The following is a 20,879-nucleotide window of genomic DNA, read 5'->3' on the forward strand; positions in this document are numbered from 1 at the left end:
TATGAACATAAATCAAGGTAGGGTATACAGCTGAGTGTCTTACAGGACTCCCTTTCCTGCACCTCAGAAAAGTGACTCAGCATGACCGCTCTGGTATCGACTCACCCCATGACGTCACGACAGCTCTCCCCCTAACTTGGACAATGCTCTTCCCCTCAACAACACGCTGAACTCCTAATAATTCTGCACCCGAGAAGGAGAAAGAGACGCAGTTGATAAGTATCTAAGGAAGGAGAAATAAAAATCCGTATTCGTATAATAATAATAATAAATTCTGACTACTTACACGTAAAACTGTTGTTGTGTTCATTACTGGAATACACTTCCAGCAACTCATCATCAGTGGGCATGTTTGTCATAAAGGGCATATCCAGCATGGGTACTAGAGGAGGTTTATGACGTCGGTAGGTGAATGTGTCTAAGAGAATATGAACAACCCCAAACGAAAACACAGGTGCTAAAGAACTAGTAGCTGGTAGTTGTCACAACACCGATATTCGCATTGAGCACATCTACAAACAAGAGCATCTCAAAAATAACAACAAAAAATTTAATACTTTAGAATACTCACATATCTGCCTCTGAACAATCGAAGTCGTTCCCCAGAGATCACCATCATCATCATCGTCGTCATCATCATTATCAGATGCTGGGTTCAGATCCCACAGCGAGTAACGCCAGGTCGTACCTAGAAAAGAAGAAGTAGAACCAATAAGAATCGCTTACACTACTGGCCATTAAAATTGCTACACCGAGAAGAAATGCAGATGATAAACGGGTATTCATTGGACAAATATATTATTCCAGAACTGACATGTGATTACATTTTCACGCAATTTGGGTGCATAGATCCTGAGAAATGAGCACCCAGAACAACCACCTCTGGCCGTAATAACGGCCTTGATACGTCTGCGCATTGAGTCAAACAGAGCGTCGATGGCGTGTGCAGGTACACCTGCCCGTGCAGCTTCAACACGATACCACAGTTCATAGAGAGTAGTGACTGGCGTATTGTGACGAGCCAGTTGCTCGGCCACCATTGACCTGACGTTTTCAATTGGTGAGAGATCTAGAGAATGTGCTGGCCAGGGCAGCAGTCGAACATTTCTCTATCCAGAAAGGCCCGTACAGCACCTGCAACATGCGGTCGTGCATTATCCTGCTGAAATGTAGGATTTCGCAGGGACCGAATGAAGGGTAGAGCCACGGGTCGTAAGACATCTCAAATGTAACGTCCACTGTTCAAAGTGCCGTCAGTGCGAACAAGAGGTGACAGAGACGTGTAAACAATGGCACCCCGTATCATCACGCCGGGTGATACGCCAGTATGGCGATGACGAATACACACTACCAATGTGCGTTCACCGCGATGTCGCCAAACACGCATGCGACCATCATGATGCTGTAAACGAAACCTGGATTCATCCGAAAAAATGACGTTTTGCCATTCGTGCACCCAGGTTCGTCGTCGAGTACACCATAGCAGGCGCTCCTGTGTGTGACGCAGCGTTAAGGGTAACCGCAGCCACAGTCTCCAAGCTGATAGTCCATGCTACTGCAAGCGTCGTCGAACTGTTCGTGCAGATGGTTGTTGTACTGCAAACGTCCCCATCTGTTGACTCAGGGATCGGGACGTGGCTGCACGATGCGTTACAGCCGTGCGGATAAGATGCCTGTCATCTCGACTGCTAGTGATACGAGGCCGTCGGGATCCAGCACGGCGTTCCGTATTACCCTCCCGAACCCACCGATTCCATATTCTGCTAACAGTCATCGGATCTCTACCAAAGCGAGCAGAAATGTCGCGATACGATAAACCGCAATCGCGATAGGCTACAATCCGACCTTTATCAAAGTCGGAAACGTGACGGTACGCATTTCTCCTCCTTACACGAGGCATCACAACAACGTTTCACGAGCAGCGTCAAGGGTAACCGCAGCCACAGTCTCCAAGCTGATAGTCCATGCTACTGCAAGCGTCGACGAACTGTTCGTGCAGATGGCTGTCGTCTTGCAAACGTCCCCATGTGTTGACTCAGGGATCGAGACGTGGCTGCACGATCCGTTACACCAATGCGGATAAGATGCCTGTCATCTCGACTGCTAGTGATACGAGGCCGTCGGGATCCAGCACGGCGTTCCGTATTACCCTCCCGAACCCACCGATTCCATATTCTGCTAACAGTCATCGGATCTCTACCAAAGCGAGCAGAAATGTCGCGATACGATAAACCGCAATCGCGATAGGCTACAATCCGACATTTATCAAAGTCGGAAACGTGACGGTACGCATTTCTCCTCCTTACACGAGGCATCATATCAACGTTTCACCAGGCAACGCCGGTCAACTGCTGTTTGTGTATGAGAAATCAGTTGGAAACCTTCCTCATGTCAGCACGTTGTAGGTGTCGCCACCGGCGCCAACATTGTGTGAATGCTCTGAAAAGCTAATCATTTGCATATCACAGCATCTTCTTCCTGTCGGTTAAATTCCACGTCTGTAGCACGTCATCTTCGTGGTGTAGCTATTTTAATGGCCAGTACTGTATAAACAAAAACACTATAGAAAATATGTATACTTGCTTTCATCCTCAGCCAAGGTGACCACGATGAATGACATCACAGCGTCGTCGGTAAACAGTGACAACAGTGCGGTGTCATCATTGTTGTCCAACGTGCGTGGCCATGACTGCAGTCACCATCGTCGTCACGGATACCGCACGAGCGCTTGACTCCGATGTCAGGGCTGGCTGGCAGTCGGAGAGAGAGCAAGACTCGGGTCGCCCTCCGCAGGGCTGTTTACAAACCCCTTCGGCCACGCAGCGTGCGCTGATCAGCAATTCAAGTCGCAATCCATCACGCTTCTTCTCTCCCCACTAACATTACTTACACATAGCGCATTGCGACAGTGCCCAGCGTGTTGGTACACATTTGAACATGCCCCTCTCAACTTGCTACTACTCTCACTACTTACCAAGCGTGGACGCAAGGCAGCACAAACGGGTTTATTTCTCGTAAGAAGAAGAACTTCCACATATTAAACGAGTGGGATTGTGCTGTGACAGAAATGCGCGAAATGGAATATGCTGGCTGCAAGTAGCTGCTGATCGGTTACGTTTTGAGTGACACATTGCAGAAACTTGGGAAATCACCTCGACAGTTCTCCAAAAAGAGTGTAGATGTCACCTGGTAAATAAACACAGCTGACAAAGGAACTGCAAAAAATGAGCTCGGGAGTATCTAAACAAGTACAAAATTTTTATTAAGAAAGTAATATTTGCACATATCTGCAACACAAGAAAATCCATTTTCCTCTCCAGCACCGTACACTTGCTTAAGGTGTCGGACTGACATACAGTTGAATGATTCCAAATTCAGGATGGCAGTGTTCTTGAAAATATCCCACATTCACACCACCACCTCACCACCTTTGACGTGCATGACGCTCTCTCTGTGATCACAGTTTCGGAGTGACGTCAGCATATCCTCACAGGTCATTCCTGTATCGTGGCGGCTACTGCGATAGTGGAAGCGAGTCAATCACGCTACTGTCTTCCAAGACATGTCACACTTTATTGTTCTGAGCAGCTGGGCGGAAGTGACAACTTTGTAGAAACTTGTCGAAACACAGACTGAGTCGACGCGTGTGACAACAGCTACATCTTCAATCATCTGTAAACATGAAGCGGCCGCACTCGTCGTGGAGGCCTCGCCCGTGAGCAACAATGTTGTACCAGGAGGCGGGCAGCTTGGACCCTGGCAAGAAGGTCTTAAGCTGTATCTACAGGTGTTTCGTACACCTACATCTTGGCATAACCTCAGAGAATGCAGTCGAGGGTCGTAAGATCCAGCAATCGCAATGGCCATCAGAGACGACCCCCCCCCCCCTCTCCCTCTCCAGTCCTACAATGAGTGTGAGTATTCTTCAGGTGCTTGGTGCTTGCAGACATTAACATCAAAGTGGAATGATCTTGGATAATGCCCTAAAATACCTTGACTGAGAATCTTTGCTGTTGGCCTCCGATATGGGTGGCGTGGGTGTTGTCCTCATTCTAGATCTGCCTGTTTGGCTTTTGAAAACAACATCGCGGATGAATGAGGCCTCATCCACAAACAATACAAACTGTATGAAGTTGGACAGTACAGCGCAGTGAACGATACTGGATTGACACAAGCAGACATAGGGCTCAAAATCCGTTCGTCGCAGTGCTTGCACATTTCATCTTTGATTACTCATTGTGCACTGTACACAGCAACACACCTCGCCATGAACACGACACAAGCTATCTGATGCAATGGACAGCTGACAGCAGGGTCAGTGGTGTGCTTGCGGCACAGGTTAATGCGCCACTGCGATGCTTGACTGCTACGAGCCTAGTTGTGCACAGTAGGTCCGTTTGGTGGTCAGGTGTCTACACTGTTTATCAGCTGCTACTGTTCGAGTGCACAACGGACACCCGAGACCTTTGCCAGAGTGTGAAGAACATCAGGCATCATTGCAATACATGCATTCATTCAGACTGACAGTCGTTGCTTTGAAGAATTGCTATGAGCTACATTGTTGTTAGGTGGTGTATGCTGTGTATGTCCTTAACACAATAAATATGCACTTTCGAGTATTGGTTCCCTATCTCAATATAATCTATTGTGGAACCACTGTCACCTGTTTCAGTGTGACCCAAAAGGATTGGGGACTCCACGTATACAGAACAAGAGCAGTTCTGTCCCACTTCTCTCAGACTCTCCCGACGGCACCCATGTCTGTGGTGAGCACTCACCTTCCAGAACAACATACTGGGTGTTGCTAGAGGGTAGATAGAAGAAAGGAAAACGGAATGGGCAAGTGCGAGAAGGACTCACGCACTAAGGGTTCTGTACAAACTCCCCATCCTGGGAATCGAGATTCCCAATGATTTTTGCCTGTTATCGAGACTCTGTAGCTTTACTGGCAAGATACTGCTCCCAGCAATACCAAGATCGGTCCAGAAATTCTACGTTATTTCGTCAGCCCAGCCCAAACAAACAAGAACAAGCAAGCAGAGGACTTTAGTTTATGTATGTGGGGAGAGAAGATTTAATAACATATTTCCGTTTACGTACTAAATCATGAATACAACATACATTTTATGTTTGGATGCAGTAATGTTCGTATGTTATACTTTCAACAGGTCATGAATACAATGTATGTCCAAATCGAAAACGACATTTTTATGTGATATAATTACAAGTTAACAAGTTTCAGATTTTTTGCTTTACTTGTACCGGAAAACTTAGTTGTTGCCAAATCTCACGATTCCAAGTCAATGGAGAGCACCCTATAGGTTTCGATGACTGAGTTTTCGATTATCGAAACACGAGACATAAACGGCCGTATCTGTTGACTGGAGTCAGTTATAAGGTTACAGTTTGTACGCCGCCAAGGGTCCGTATACGTTTGTATGTGACATAATTTGAACATGATACCCAGAACGTATCCAGAGAAAAAGATTCCTAACAGATGGACAGACAAATAGACAGACTGATAAAAAATAATACGAAAAGTATTTTCTAGAGTTATATAGTTACCAATTATGGATTTTAAGATTTTTTCTTTTATTTGCACTGTGAAATCTGGCTTCTTTCAAAATGTCATGATTCTAAATCAACAGGGAGCACCGTATTGATTTTATGAGTGATGTTTCGAGTATCAAAATATATAATTTAAATGGTCGTATCTTTATTGCATTGACTTAGAAGCTTACGATTTTTACAACGCCAAAGTAACATAGACCTTAATATGTGACACATATGTGAACTTCGTACCCGAAAATGGTCCAGAAGAAATGATCTTAACACTCGGACAGTCAATACATTCCTTCAAATCTGCAATATTCGAGATACAGACGACATCGTGTTAGACGACGAGCTACAAACGCAAATTTTCGGCAAAAGCGATCAGCCAGACGACAGACAAACGCTACAAAATTTTGAGTCAAACTGACATTTCGTGTGTGCACAATTAACTCAGACAATGTTTCAGATATGGAGCGGCTGATGTCTATCGTTGCGTTTGTAGACGGTCAAAACATGTGTTCAGGATTCTCACAGCGTAGGTAACGAGTAGGATTTTGACGTATTTGTCAACACTGTGGCCATTCTATTTTCGAAAATCGTTCAAAAGTTTGAATAGAATCTCGTCAGAGTTCCAGCCACGCCATGTGGCTTTACACGTAGGGACTCGACGCTGCTGGCAGCTCCAGAACATTTCAGTTGGATACATCGTCACGGGAGTATACATTCATACATTCAGACGTCTGCAATGTCAACTACCAAGAAATATCTGCACCTCTCTTATCGGATGTCACAGTTTGAGAAATGTATTTATTTAATAAAACCCCACTAGGCATCTGCTGTGCATTAATGTTTTTATGCCTGTACAAAACTGAATGTACTACACTCATGCGCTGGCAGTAATTTCAGTGTCATGTAATAGCGCTACATGTAACTGTATACTAAGACAGGCTGCTGCTTGTGGATGTTATGAAAGTAATTTGAACTATTTTCTGTGTGTCTCAGGGTAACCACGCAAGTGATCAGCAACTCCACGGTTGGATTAAGGACATGGAACGTGTGAAAGACATGCTGCGCACGAAATTAACCGGATGTGTACAGGACTTGCAATTAGCCAGCAAACAGGCGGAGCACTACGAGGTGGAAGAAGACAAGGACAGGCCAGGGAACTCGATAATCAGGTATAAACCAGTGTACACTCAAATGTCTGTCACACTCACTATGGTTTATTGGAGTTTATCTCACTTTTATCCATTAAAGTATTCATTAAAGTTATAGAGAACACAGGGATCATTTAATTCAGAATGGAGTAAAGAACTAGCACTAATAGACAGTAGTGAAGGACATGGTTACAGAAACTCGTGATTTACAAAGTTTTTTGACTCCGCTAAGCCTTCGATTTTTTGATTCGTATTGTGTCTTAAAATGTGCCACGTATTACGTAACAGACCAGCGGAGAAAACTGACACAAAAAACGATGCTACTGCATTTACTAGAGAAAGCATTGATGGTTACAGACACTTCCGAAGTTTTCATAATTTGTGGAAACAATGATGTGGAACCTGACACGAAAAGTGAGCGTGTCCTCGTCTTATTCGGGACAAAAAAAAAAAAACAAAAAAAAACACTTGGGGAGAAATTACGGTAATACCGTGTAGTAGCGACTCTAGTCCAGATACTGGCATGCAGTCGGTGAGGAAAAGAGGCCTCAAGTCATGTTCATCTCAATAGATGGAGGAAAAATCTAAGCAGCGATGAGGGAAGGAAGCGGATAGCCATCGTTCTTATGTTTTCTCCTGTGGTTGGTGTGTTTAAATCAGTGCGTAGCATAGAGCGTAAATACTGGAGGTTGTGAGCGGGAGGAAAGCGGAATAGTCTCTCGAGTGGTTGACATATGGGGCCGTGGAATGGAGTGTTGTAGGAGATATGTTGGCACTATGGAGGGTGACCAGGTGGCTTCCTATGTGGGAATGGGCAAGCTCCCAGCAGGCACCCCAGGTCTTGTGGCTTTGTTGTTGGATTCTTTTAGGTGGCTTATTGTGAGGTAGCTATGGAGGTGGAAAACATGGATTAGAATGGACAATTAGACTCAGTCGTGATTGCTATCAATAGGATGAAAGACTTCTGCAGTTATATCTGAAGATGTCGGTAGGGGAGCTACTTTGCGATGAGTGTGTCTGGGAAATGGAGTAGGTCTTTTGAAACGAAGGTGATCATCCGAGATCTACAGTTAAGTTCATCATGAGAACTGATGTGGGTAAACAGCTGTGGAGAGGCAGTGGTCAGTGTGAGGAACGAAATTATGTGCTATAGGATTTCTCGGACAGAGACAGGCAGTAGGACAGATCACGGTCAGGGTGGTAAAATACACACTCAGGATAAAGTATTATGCAGGATGATTGAACATGATTTGCAGCCACCTGGAGCTGTTTTCGAGGAACGGTATTGTTACTCCACAATGTTTATTGTTTGGGGATTTTTGGTTTGCTACTCCACATCTGTCATCAGAACTGTGCGTGGGTTACTGGTTCACTGTGTACGGACACATGCAGATAGTGTGACGGGATAAAACTATCGACATTGTGTCAGGCAGTGGGAATGAAGGTAACAGTGGTTGGGAAGGTGAACTGAAATCGGAGATGGGTAGATTTCAAGACAGGGGTGCACTACACAAAGGAAGCAGGTAATCGGATAGCAGAGTACTTGTGGAGTGCACGTGGGGGGTTTCAGGCTGGCCAGTAGTTTGAGGTACTCTCATGAACACTCGCCAGTTGGTACACATTTAGGGAAATCAGATAGCTTTCAGAGTAAAGTCAGTTCGACTCTGAAACTTTCATCAGTCAACTGTAGAAGTATTTGTAACATAGTTCCCAAATTTGCTCTCCTCCATGAACGTTCTCAGCCTCAAATTATTCTTGAATTGAGAGCTGGCTAAGACCCAAAGTAAAATAACTCTGCGATATTTAGCGAGTCTTGGAATGTTTATCGGAAAGACATATTCGACGCCGTAGGAGGGGAAGCGTTCATTGCAGTTGACAAAAAATATTCTCTTTACTGAGGTTGAATATGAGTGCAATAGTGAAGTTACGTGGTCGCACATAACAGGACTAGGTGAAACCATATCAGTTGTTGGATGTTTTTACCACCCACCCGACTCCGCTGGGACAAATGTGGAGCCATTCAAAGAATCAGCATTGCATAAATATCCAGATCACGCGACACTAGCTGGCGGTGACCTTAACCTACCGAGTATAGGCTGGGACGTCTATGGATTCACTGCAGGTCGTGCTCACAGACAGTCTTGTGAAGGACTTTGGAACACATTTTCCGAAAATTGTGTTGAGCAGCTAGTTCGGCAGCCAGCACAAACAGGCAGGACCTTATCGATGGCGTCAGCATAGAGATGGGGATTAGTGATGGTGATTTCATCATAGCGACTATGGTTACGAAAGTCAGTAAATCAGTCAAGAACGCTAGGAGAGTTGATATGCAGTTGTCAGCGTCTCACTTAGACAGTAAAATACAATCATTTAATTCCAGAATTATGGCCATAGAGGAATTATGGCTAAAGTTTAAAGAGATTGTAAATCGTGATCCGGAAAAGTATGCGCCTACTAAGTGGATCAAGGGCGGAAAAGACTCATCGTGCTTTAATAACAAAATTCGGAAAAGGCTGAGGAACGAAAGGCTGTTACATTCTCGGTTCAAAAGAGAACACGCAAATGAGGACAGCAAGGTTTGTAGATATTCGTGCGTCTGTGAAAAGATCTGTGCGCGAACCATACAACTGCTACCACCGGAGAACCGGAAAAAGTTTTGGTCCTCTGCAAAATCGTTAAGCGGATCTAACGCTTCTATTCAGTCACACGTTGACCAGTCTGCTTTGGCGCTAGAATATTCCAAAAGGAAGGCCGAAGTTAAAAATTCCTCGTTTAAGAAATCGTTCACGCAGGAGAATGGTACAAACGTGCCGTCGTTTGACCATCGCACAGAGTCCCGTATGGAAATCATAGAAATGAGTACCGCTGGCGTAGAGAAACAGCTGAAACAGCTGAAAATAAATAAGTGGCAATGCCTAGGTGGAATGCCAGTTTGGTTTTACAGAGAGTAGTGTGCGGCACTGGCCCCTTACTTAGCTTGCATTTACCGCGAATCTTGCGATCAGCGCTAAGAACCAAGCGAATGGAAAAAAGTGCAAGTGAAGAAAGGTAAAAGAACGGACTCACAAAATTACAGACCAATATCCCTAACACATGTTTGCTGCAGAATCCTTGAACATATTCTCAGTTCGAACATAATCAACTTTCTTCAGACTAAGAAGCTTATGTGCACAAATCAACACGGTTTTGGTAAGCATCGCTTCTGTGAAACTCACCTTTTCCTTTTCTCGCATGATGTACTGAGAGCTATGGATGAAGGGCAACAGGCAGATTCCATATTTCTAGATTTCTCGAAAGCATTTGACACGATGTCCCATTGCGGGGTGATAACGGAAGAACGAGCACATGGAATAAGTTGAGTGACTGCAGGTTGACACAAGATGACAAAATTTCTAGTTGGTGTCATGAATGGCAGGTGGCTCTTGCTGTAGAAGAAAGCGGATGAGTAGAAAAAACGAACCCGTAATATCCGGATACGGCATTCCAAGTGTCCTGCTTACCACAGTCACTTCGTTTAAATATCTGGGCGTAATGTTGCGAAGCGAGATGAAATGGAATAAACATGTGAGGATTCTGGTAGGAAAGGCGAACGGTCGGCTTGGGTTTATTGGGAGAGTTTTGTGAAAGTGTGGTTCGTATGTAAGGGAGACGCCGTGTAGGACGCCAGAGCGACTTCTTGTTCAGCATTGCTCGAGTGTTTGGGATCTGCTCCAGGTCGGATAGAGAGAAGACATCGAAACAATTCAGGGGGAGCAGGTAGATTTCTTACCGGAGTTTCGATCAGCATGCAAGTGTTACGTATATGTTTCAGGAGCTCAGCAGGGAATTGTTGGAGGGAAGAAGACACTCATTTCGAAGAAAACAACTGAGAAAGTTAAGAGAATCGGCACTTGAAGCTGGCTGCAGAACGATCCTAATGACGCGAGCATACATTTCTGGTAGGGACCACGAAGACAAGATACGAGGAATTACGGCTCCTAAGGAGGCATATAGACAGGCGTCTGTCCCTCGCTCTGTCAGCGAGCGGAACAGGAAAGGAAACGACTAGTTGTGGAACAGGGTACCCTCCGCCACGCACCGCACGGTGGCTTGCGGATTATGTATGTAGATGTAGATACAAAGGACGATAGTTGAGAGGAATTATTCGTTTCATGTTCGTAAATTTAGTGAAAACACTTTTGGCTTGGTTTCTTTTTGAATTGTGATGTTTTATCTATTCTATTTCATTTGTTTGGTCTTGTGACTGCATGCATGAGGGTTGTGGTGTAATAGGTGGCCCCAGTTGTGTGTAGGTAAGGACATTGACAGGAGTTTATGACGGCGGTGACGAAGCTACGGTGGTGGTGGATGTGGTTGGAACTTCCTGCACCGGCAGTGGTGGGGGCGATGGGGCGGGCCGCGGTTTGGGGCTGGCGACGGTGTTGGCGACAGAGCCAGCGGCAGAGGCTGCTGGAGAGGGAGTCGACGGTGGCGCAGGTGGCGGCGACGGTGGTGGAGCATTTGACGGAGGCAGTGGCGAAGGAGCTGCCGGACTACGGCTCTCTGTGAGAGGTGAAGCAATGAAGACGACGACGAAGGGTGGGAGATTGTCGGCGAAGAACCACTGGGAGAGTCCAGGAGAGAGCTGAGGTGCTGGCGAAGTATAGTGGGGCGTGTCAGTAAAACGGAGGATATACGTCGTACTGGAAATTTTGGGAGGACATTTTGAGGTTTACATGAGTAAAGCGAGTCAGAGAATATACTCCAGCCGAGAATGTGCTCATCGCGAGTAAAAGGGTGAGGGATGTTGCTCAAAACAAAGAACGTTCTCCGATTACGTATGAATAAAACTAGAGGAGCTTCTCACAATCGGAAAATATTGAAGCGAGATCTGTAGCACTCTTCGGGCTGAGGGGCCACAGCGGCAGTGGTGCAGCTTAGGTACCGCCCTCCTAGTCCAGGCAGCGCGCCATTTCGTGTCTCTTCTGTAGTTCACGTATCGCCATTTACAGTCGGTCATTTCTAAATTCCGCCAATCCACTTCGTTACTGGACTCGCATGGTACGTTCAGTAATGGCTCCAGCACTACAGGCCAAAGCCGCCTATATATAGCACACAGACCCCTCCCTGCCTCTGCACGCAAATTGTCGACGATTGACTTCCGTGGCAGCGGTCTGCCCCGCTTGTCGACACTCCAGCTCCATGTGGCGAGCATTTATTTCGTCCTCTGTTGATTTGCCAATTTGCGTTGCAACGCACTTGCTCCTAAACTGAATATGGCAGTCAGTTTTGTATCATTATAGCTGTGTAGTACATTCCCAACTGTCCAGAAGTTTCGAGATTTTCTTTAGAGCTTGTTTCACTGGATATTGTTTGTTCACTTCCTCGCTTCATTTAAATCCGTTCTTTCGTTGCCTTATGGAATGAACGGCTCCATTATGTTAAAAACAGCCCTTTCCCGAAATTCTTCCGCAACCAAATCTCCGTATAATGTTTATTCAGATCATTGTCAGTATGCACGTACATCCTCCATCTGGGGCGTAGAAATGATGATTTTCATCACGGCACGGGTTCTGAGTCCCAGCTTGTCAGTGGAGTAGGTGTGGTACTGTACCTCCAAGCAGAACAGCGTGCTGCTGTACGTAGCGTGGAAATGATTTGCGAGCCTTAGCACCATGGCACCACATGTCTTATGGGAGAGACAGCTTTCCGGTCAAACTGGGGACCCAGACATCACACGGAACTCATTATGATGCAGCTTCATGCTTTAATTGGCTATGTCGTTGTGAAGTAACAGTGATAACCAAGGACCATACTACAAGGAGTACAGGGAGTACGGATTGTTCTGCATTGTATGGAAACTTTCCATCGTTGATGGGCTATAGGGAATGTATTCGTAGATTGATCAGGAAAAAATTGTCTCATACCCGATTCTGAGGGCTCCATTCTCATCATAATATGTACCTGACACATATGCATCGAATCGATGTACCGAACACTGACCTTAGGACAGAGTTTTACGGCCAACAATTTCTATATGATAATTTTCACTGCCAAACGAGAGACCCGCACCAACCAATCACGAAGCGAGACGGAGCGAATGCTTCAGAGCCAAGTAAACAAGCATTTTTATGCAATAGTGAAGCGTCATTTTGTCAAGTTTTACGTCAGCAGACATGTACTTCTGCACGTCAAGCATAGCAGTGTGAGATGGTGGGATGCACACTGCCGGATGTAAGCAGAAACATCATAAAAATGCCACAACTGATAAGGGTATAATGAGTAAAACGAAAGACCTATTGTGAAATAAAAACCCATGTTTGGTATTTGCAAAGACGGATTTGAAATAGTGTAAGTCATCGTATCGCGCTGTCCTTAGCCGTTGGATTAGTTGAAAGGGACTGAGTAAGTGGACCTGCTTGACGGTACACTCACGTTTGTCCATAGAGCTCTTCTTCCTGTGGGAGTTCCGCTTTCAGCTGTCATACAGTCTTTACGGAAAATTATCGCAGATGTCACTTCACCTAAAGCATATAGGAAACTCCCTGGCAGGTCAGAGCCGTGTGTCGGATCCCCGACGTTTCAAGTGACTGCACTCTCCACTGCAGAGTGAGGATTCGCCCAGGAAGCAACTCCCGAGGCCTCTGGTCACTGCAGTGCCCATCCTTCCGGGAGCGCTGGTCCCGCCAGCCGTGCAGGGGAGCTTCTGTGACGGCTGGAAGGCAGCGGCTGAGCTACTGGCGGAAGTAAGGCTGCGACGGCGGCTCTCGGTTCCTGCCTGCCCAGCTCCATGTCTATTTTCGCCATTGACTATAAAAATTGTTTTACAATTGCAGTTTCGGCCTTATGAGCCATTTTCAAGTGGTAATGAGGACGATTTTGCTTCAGCTGATGACAGACATGTGTACATGTCAGCGTCTAAAATGATCTATAACAAATTCGAACAAGTCATTCATATCCTTAACATAAATATCACATGTTCACTCTCTTGCAATGCATACGAAATTCTTCTTTAAAGAAAACAGGTATTCTGCAGGAAGCGCTGCAGTTCTGCTGTTTGATGTGCCTGAAACCTGTTAAAACGATATAGCAGCACAGAACGGAGTGGATGATCTGCAAGAAATAGTTACAATCGGTACCTCACTCAAGTGCTCTGAAATCTAAAGATGAAATCTCGATGCGCTAAAATGCTAAGAAGACCAATGGATTTGCGATTGTTTGCTGTGTTACTATGCATCCTTTAAAGAATGAAAAAGTTCCAGGTTTGTGTCCCAGTCTCGAACACAGTACTGATCTGTCAGGAAGTTTCTAATCCACTGCTGAGTGGAAATCCGTTCTGAATACTTGTACGTTCTTGCATAAAGTATACATGCTAGGTTTTCAACTTTTAACCTGGCAGCTTGTGTGCTACAGGCGGCCGCTGTTGAGTGAACGCCTGCTGCGCTATCAGCCGTGGAGCCCCTCCTTTGACGACGACTTCAGTGCGCTGTGCAAGGAGCGGCAGCCAGAGGCGTCGCAAATGTTCAGCCTCGCTGACGAACTGTACGCCTTCCATCGTTTCTACTGGTACCATGCAGCTGAGCGCATCGATTCATCCTACGGAAAGATTGTAGGTAAGTTTAATACTGGGCCCCGGCCACTTCACGGTTATGCGCTGACAACTGTTCAGTTGTTCGAGGAATGAGATTCAAATATCCTTCTGAACATGTAGTTTTAGATCTTGCGTGATTTTGCATGCCACGCAAGATAATCTCTGGTGCTCTTTCCAAAGTCAGTGTTCAGATTCCTCGGCAACTCTCCGTCTGGATCTATGACAAGCTAACTACTTCATTTCGATGTATTATTGACTTCTTCGTTATGGAAGGACTAAAAAAAGACTACGTACACAAAATTTTGGAGCGTTTAGAGAAGATTAAAAAAAACAAAGTTTATGTGACACATAGGTCATAGGTGTACCCTCCACCTGCTCGTGGCCCGTGAAGGTTTCGGCGCCAGCGATGTACTGAGGCTGTGTGATGTTTTGGAGACGTTACTCAGGTGCCAGCTGGCTGCTAATGATAGTGCAACACACTCGAAACAAGTGGGTGTCTCACAAATAATGTTTGCAGCCTCAGGCTAAGAGGCGACCACCTCACCTGGTGTGTCCGCCAGTGTCTGGTACACTGAACAACTCGTCTCCCTCCCGTAGGAGGCCCGCAGCACCTCTAAAACAGTGCCCATCCCACAGCACTTTGAACACCGTCTCTGAACGCCAGTGCAGATAAGACCTTCATACATGTGCGACACGTGCCTCATATAAAAAAAGTGTTCCTTCTTATCTTCTATAAACGCTCTAAACTTCTGTATACGTAGTTTTTTTTCAGACCTAGTCTAAGGCTTGTTTTAAAAATGGCGAATGGTTTCTGCAACTTAACGGCTTCAGACAAGCTAATGTTTAGTCAATACTGTAACGTGTAGTGTTCTACATTTCTCATCTATGATCCTGGCATGATACTGTTCGTATTTACTAATTTTCTTTGACGAATAATATTTCGATTTGTAACTGAACAGTTAATTGTACGAAATACACAGTTAATATTATACTTAGAAATGTTGATACTATGAACTGTAGTAGGACTGAGGAAACACAGCTATCGCACCTGTCTGCTAAACAACTCTATTTGTTTGAATCACTATATTTTTTAAATTTATTATTTTATTCTCGTTGCTGGACTTTATCTCTTACTCGATCATCTATCTATCGTGCACCAGGCATGAAACGAGTTGTAATCGTTTAATTCTCTCTTTGTACCTGCCTGATAACTACTTGTTCGGTAGGGAGTAACTCCATTTAAATGAGAGGAAGGGGGGACAGTGGGCTTGTGCTCTCTCAGCGGAAAAATTATTTATGCCTGTCGTTGTCACTCTTGACCGCTTCAGGCAATCGAACTTGCAGGGTTTTAATTGGTAGTAAACCGACTAATTAAAAAACTAAGGTGGTCGAAAAGGGTTACAACACATAAAGAAGTAAGTTATCATAAGAATATGCGTATATTAGAACCAGGGACTGTAATACTGCGAAGAACGGCCTTTACAAAATTTCGGCTGCAGCCGATAATTTACTGCAGACACTCATAAGAATAATAGTGGCACATAAACGGAAATACGCATTGTTAGCAAGTTGCTAAACAAGCAGACTCTTACCCCATCTGTTTCTAGACTCAGCTGCACTCGGCAGCAAGTCTATAAGTATGACTGAAACTGTTATGGACACCGAGAACAAACGTGTGAGCTGTAGTTGACGTTTCAATTCCTCGCGAGTTGCGACAAGATATTAAAGAATGAGCAGCGACAAGAGCTTACAGAGTTGTGGACAACTAGCCGTTTGTCTGGAAGCTAACTTTAAGCCCGACATTGAAGATATCTTCAGGGGAAAGTTGTCATGATAATCCCGAGAGATCGGAGAGATCGTGGCAGTTCGGTCGAGATAGGGAGGGGGGGAGGGGGGGGGAGGGGGGGAAAGTAGAAACTGGTGCGAATCTCTTCTGAGCACGTGGCGATGTTGGAGACGGCTTGCGACATCCAGCAGGCTGCTACAACGGCCCTGTCTGAAGGAGTTGCCCTCGCCACTATTAAAACCGTGGTCCTTTACTTTCGGCTGTTTTACGCATCACTGTCCAGCAGAACTAGATGCTTGCCCACAACAGACCAACGTATCAGGAACTGAGTCCTGATTTGCTGTCGCTGCCATTGTGTAAAATCAACTAAATCGCAAATCCGAGGCTACAGATGTCAACAATACTTCCTGTGTGAGGACTATCTGACCCAGTATCGCAGAACCACCTGGCCTATCCCAATTACAAACAAGACCAGTCCAAGTTGCAAATTTTTATTTTTTATTCATTGGATGACTTGTTTCGGACCGAGACCCATTTTCAAATCACCATAACATAGTCGAAAATGGCATTTCCGAAGATGTCAATAACGTGCAACGAATATTTACAGCGCATACAGATAACTCATCGAATGAACAAAAACTTGGAACGGTTTTTCGTTCACTGATTACCAGAAGTTGCTGACCCAAACTACTGCATCATACTGGAAGTTCGTAAAAACACCCATGTTAACTGTGTCCAAATGTACAATCCTTGCACAACTGCATCATCTACACAGCCTCAACTCGAATGATCTAATAAATATAAAGTAAACGCATTATTCACTACACTAAACTTACATTCCCCATCGCAACAACTCCATGCGCTGCAATCTCACCATCAAAGATATAGAGTACAGACCCACAGTTTTCCACACCATCAGTCGAACTCACCTTCATCATCCCAACAGTTTCTTGTCTCGCATCCCTAACATGAAAGACATCCAGTTTAGAACCACTGTTTTCCACAACATTCACTCTCTTTCAACGTCCACATATCGTCGAACATATGACGATAACAGCCCCATTACCTTCCATTTTAACATTCAAGTCACCTATTCCAAAAAGCAATCCCACTTTTTCTTCAGCCACATCAAAACATCAGCTTAAAACATATACTTGTTTCGCCACATAAAACGCCAAGACAAAGCAGCAGCATAGCATTCCATCCATACGTCAGTTCCATCAACTCCAACGAGATCTGCATCACTCACATGTTATCTCAATGCTACCACTATACCTTAACGAAAATTGTTACATGCACATAATACAGTACCAGTCACTCTACGCTCTACAAAGCACAGATAATTGCTACAACATACAATCAGATGGTATTGCCAATGGGTGCTTCTGAGACATCCTGAGACCAGCGCCTCATTCTACAGACCAAAATCCCTGGGATTGGTGACACACATGAACAAAAACACTGCCACGTTTTCCATAAACTCAACAATTTATTTAAAAGGATTCATTCTCCTCTCGTGCATAACAACCACACGTTGCCAAACAACCTCAACAAGCCAAACTCAGTGCCTCATGTCTTCAAGATATCCTCACTGTACCTAATGACTGCTCGACAATTCGGTACATACAATGTCGCACAAATACGACCATCCCTTCTCTTGCTCCCAGTTTAAAATAACTGTCCATAACGCCACAAAACGAATTAAATGTAGCATTTACAACACAAGACTATAAACGACATGTTCCATAAAATGCTGATGAGAGGCAGCTCATGACTCCATTACTTTCAACCATCTTTAAACAAACAAAAAAAAAAAACTCTTATTTCCTACTAGCTCTAGTCAAGTTGTGTGATGTCATACTGTATGCAAGTTTATATCCCACGGCTCACATATGATTTAAGGGTAGTGTCTTTGTATACTAATCAAAACGTCATGGGACCCAGGTTCAAACCTCACTACTGCTTAAATTTAGAATAAAAATCATCAGTAATGATGGATGGGCGGATACAGCTTCAAGGTACTCTTTTCCCCTGCTCCTAAAACCCTGAAAAGTCAGCAGTGCTCAAAGGCATGAGAATGCAGAAGGTAATCGGAACCACTGGTATCTGTCCACAGGACATGTGGCCTATAATTGAAAAGTGGTATGATGACTCCTCCATCGGCGAAACGTTCCGCACTAGTCGCCCATTCAGATCTCTGGGAGCAAACTGCCAAGGGCCAGGTGTCCCAATGAATTATGTTCGCTGTATAGTTCCTTGTCTGACACATCACGCTTCTTTTGTCACTGTAAATATTACTCAACAGCATATCTTCATCTGCCTCGATAACTTCACCTCTTGGTGTAACCTCTACTACCTCAAAATCAATTATGTTGAAAACCCAAGGAATTATTACAATAAATACCACCAATCATTTCTCTCTCCCTAACTTCCACCATGGCACACATAAACATGACTGTGTGGTGGTACTCTCTTCAAAAGTAAGCTGGTTCGAATCCAGGTGATGGAAGAAATTTGCATTGCTGGTATTTCCCCAGTAATGGGAGGAGGAATTGAAGCATAAAGTTTCTCATCACCAGACCTCGTGTCAGTGTTCTACAGTACATTACCTCTCCTCAATGTATCATGATACACTGATGCCTGTGACACTGTTGAAGGTGACACATGTGGTGTCGACGATACTCGCCTGCAGCAAATCGTCAATCGACCACCGCAGAGATGCTGTACACCCAAGCAGCATCGCCACCGCCTATGAGAAAGAAGTAGTAAGCCACTCCTCCTGTAGCTTCGAGGCGCCACACACGACAAGTATTTCCAGCTCTGCCAGTGCCTGGTACGAGTTCTGCCAGAGTCCAGCCTGAGTTCTGTTCTGTCTACGAGGGTATCAACAGTTCCATGACGACTGCAGAGAAGCGACGAATTTTCTGCCTTCAGAGTGCAGTGTCGGCGTAACGTCACTCAGTCAAGCCTAGGCCAAGCATGCACGTACAGAGAGTCGAGGGCCAACAACAGACACATATTTGGCACAGTTGTAGTAAACGTTCAGTGCTCATCATCTGCAGACTTGCACTGTAATGCCGCTCAGTGTTTTCAGCAGCTCCTGCGTATTTGAACCCCAATTAATACCACACGTGCTCCCGCAGTCACAGCCGCGAGGAGTTAAAAATAAGTTTATCGCTTTCCAAACAACAAGGCGTTCTTTTCATTGACTGTTTCATTTATGTACTTGTAAATTTATTAAAACCATGACACAACAACATGTGTGTCGGAAGTGGATGTTAAGCTCTTAACGCATCCATTACAGTCATGTACACTCAACAGATAACTTCGAGTCACAGTTCTCTCACAATGCAAGGACAGTGCCCAATTACGTGGAGGAAGATAAGCGCTTGCAGTAAGGCGGTGGACTTGCTGCTCCATTCCTCTCTGCTGACATGGGCAGAGGACTCTCACTTTCTTATCTCTTGGAATAATCACGGAACCCCAGCCTACAACAAACTCAAATTAAGAAAACAGCAAACTCTACAATGTGGGGATTCCATCATCCAGCCATCCTCTGTACTTGGAAAAAACCCACTGAACGAGGCGATGCTGTGGTAAGCTGGTGACTACAAACTTGATTTTCGACCAAATTTAGTTTCTCTGCGATGTCCCTACTCAGCGTAGGGTGAATGACACGACGGTTCCTATGGATGGACGCAGCTGTCCTGCTTCCCCGTTCTTCCCAATTCTGGGTTATGCTCTAATAGCTGTTTCACCAACAGGACGTTAACCCCTGATCTTGTTTCTTCCTTCGTCTTTCCAAAAACCTTAATTTCCCCAGTGTTACTTTCGCCAATATAGCTTGGATCTCAGCACTCTCAAAAATTTACCATTCCTTACAGTCTTAAAACACCTTGCACTCTGTATCATCTTTCCCGTCTCAGACGCAACCTCTACCAGCTGATTACATTGCCCTCTCTTCTGAGGTTCCTCAGACTTTGTCACAAATTGCAAACGTTCCATAAACGTGGGAAACAAAAACAATTTTTCTCGCCTATCCTCTGGATACCTAGGCTTCTGGTGCGCCTATACCAACATGTCATACCCATCCTCCACTTGCCCGCCCCTTCTGTATCCTATTCGAGCGGAACTTCAGCTGGCTGGTTCTTCCTGTTCCAGAATAGTATGTAGACACTTACTCCTCCAACCAGCTATAATCCTAGCGTCTACGCCTCTTCAATATGTAGATGATCCCGCTTCCAGCCTCCTGACCACTGTCATCCCTCCCTTACACCTCTCTCTACCCACATCAACTTGTCAATCATACTTCCCAGCCCACTCCAACACCTTGGATACATACACCCTTTCTGGCCGGCACCTGCATCATACTGTATTACCCTCGTAGTAGTTATTGGGAACTGACTGCCAGTGACTTGCCAGAAGCAAGAGCCTTATCTTCCCCATAGCACCATCATCAACTTCAATGTACATGTGTTTATGTAGAGACGCTATGGCTTTTATTTTTTTGAAACCTATCATTTTATTCATTCTCCCCAAAAAGCAGCAAAGTTTCCGAACCTTGCGCACCACACGATAATGTGGTGGGAGTGGAATGAATAACAAAGAAAATGGAGTGTTTACGACAAAGTCGTGCATTCGGCCTTCCACAGGATGTGCCTGTGTATAAGAATCTTTCAGAACTTATTCGTCTTACTGGGTATACATTTGCGCTCAACACGCCAATGAGGTATACATTGGATGACGTGTAGCGTATCAGTATCACTCTCCTTTGATTTGTACTCTGAACAGGAATAGTGCTCGAGGACAACGA

General features: G+C 45.0%; 1 protein-coding gene across 1 annotated transcript in view; it reads left to right on the forward strand.

Moving 5' to 3' along the window:
• The window catches only part of LOC126426583 (uncharacterized), a 69,471-nt gene that overhangs the window by 43,942 nt on the left and 4,650 nt on the right, over window positions 1–20,879 (forward strand). Inside the window, exons 5-6 of the mRNA XM_050088479.1 lie at window positions 6,556–6,731; window positions 14,103–14,302. Of these exons, the coding sequence (XP_049944436.1) occupies window positions 6,556–6,731; window positions 14,103–14,302 (376 nt within the window). The remainder of the gene's footprint in view (window positions 1–6,555; window positions 6,732–14,102; window positions 14,303–20,879) is intronic.

Source organism: Schistocerca serialis, chromosome 11, assembly GCF_023864345.2.
Source record: "Schistocerca serialis cubense isolate TAMUIC-IGC-003099 chromosome 11, iqSchSeri2.2, whole genome shotgun sequence".
Lineage (NCBI taxonomy): Eukaryota > Metazoa > Arthropoda > Insecta > Orthoptera > Acrididae > Schistocerca > Schistocerca serialis.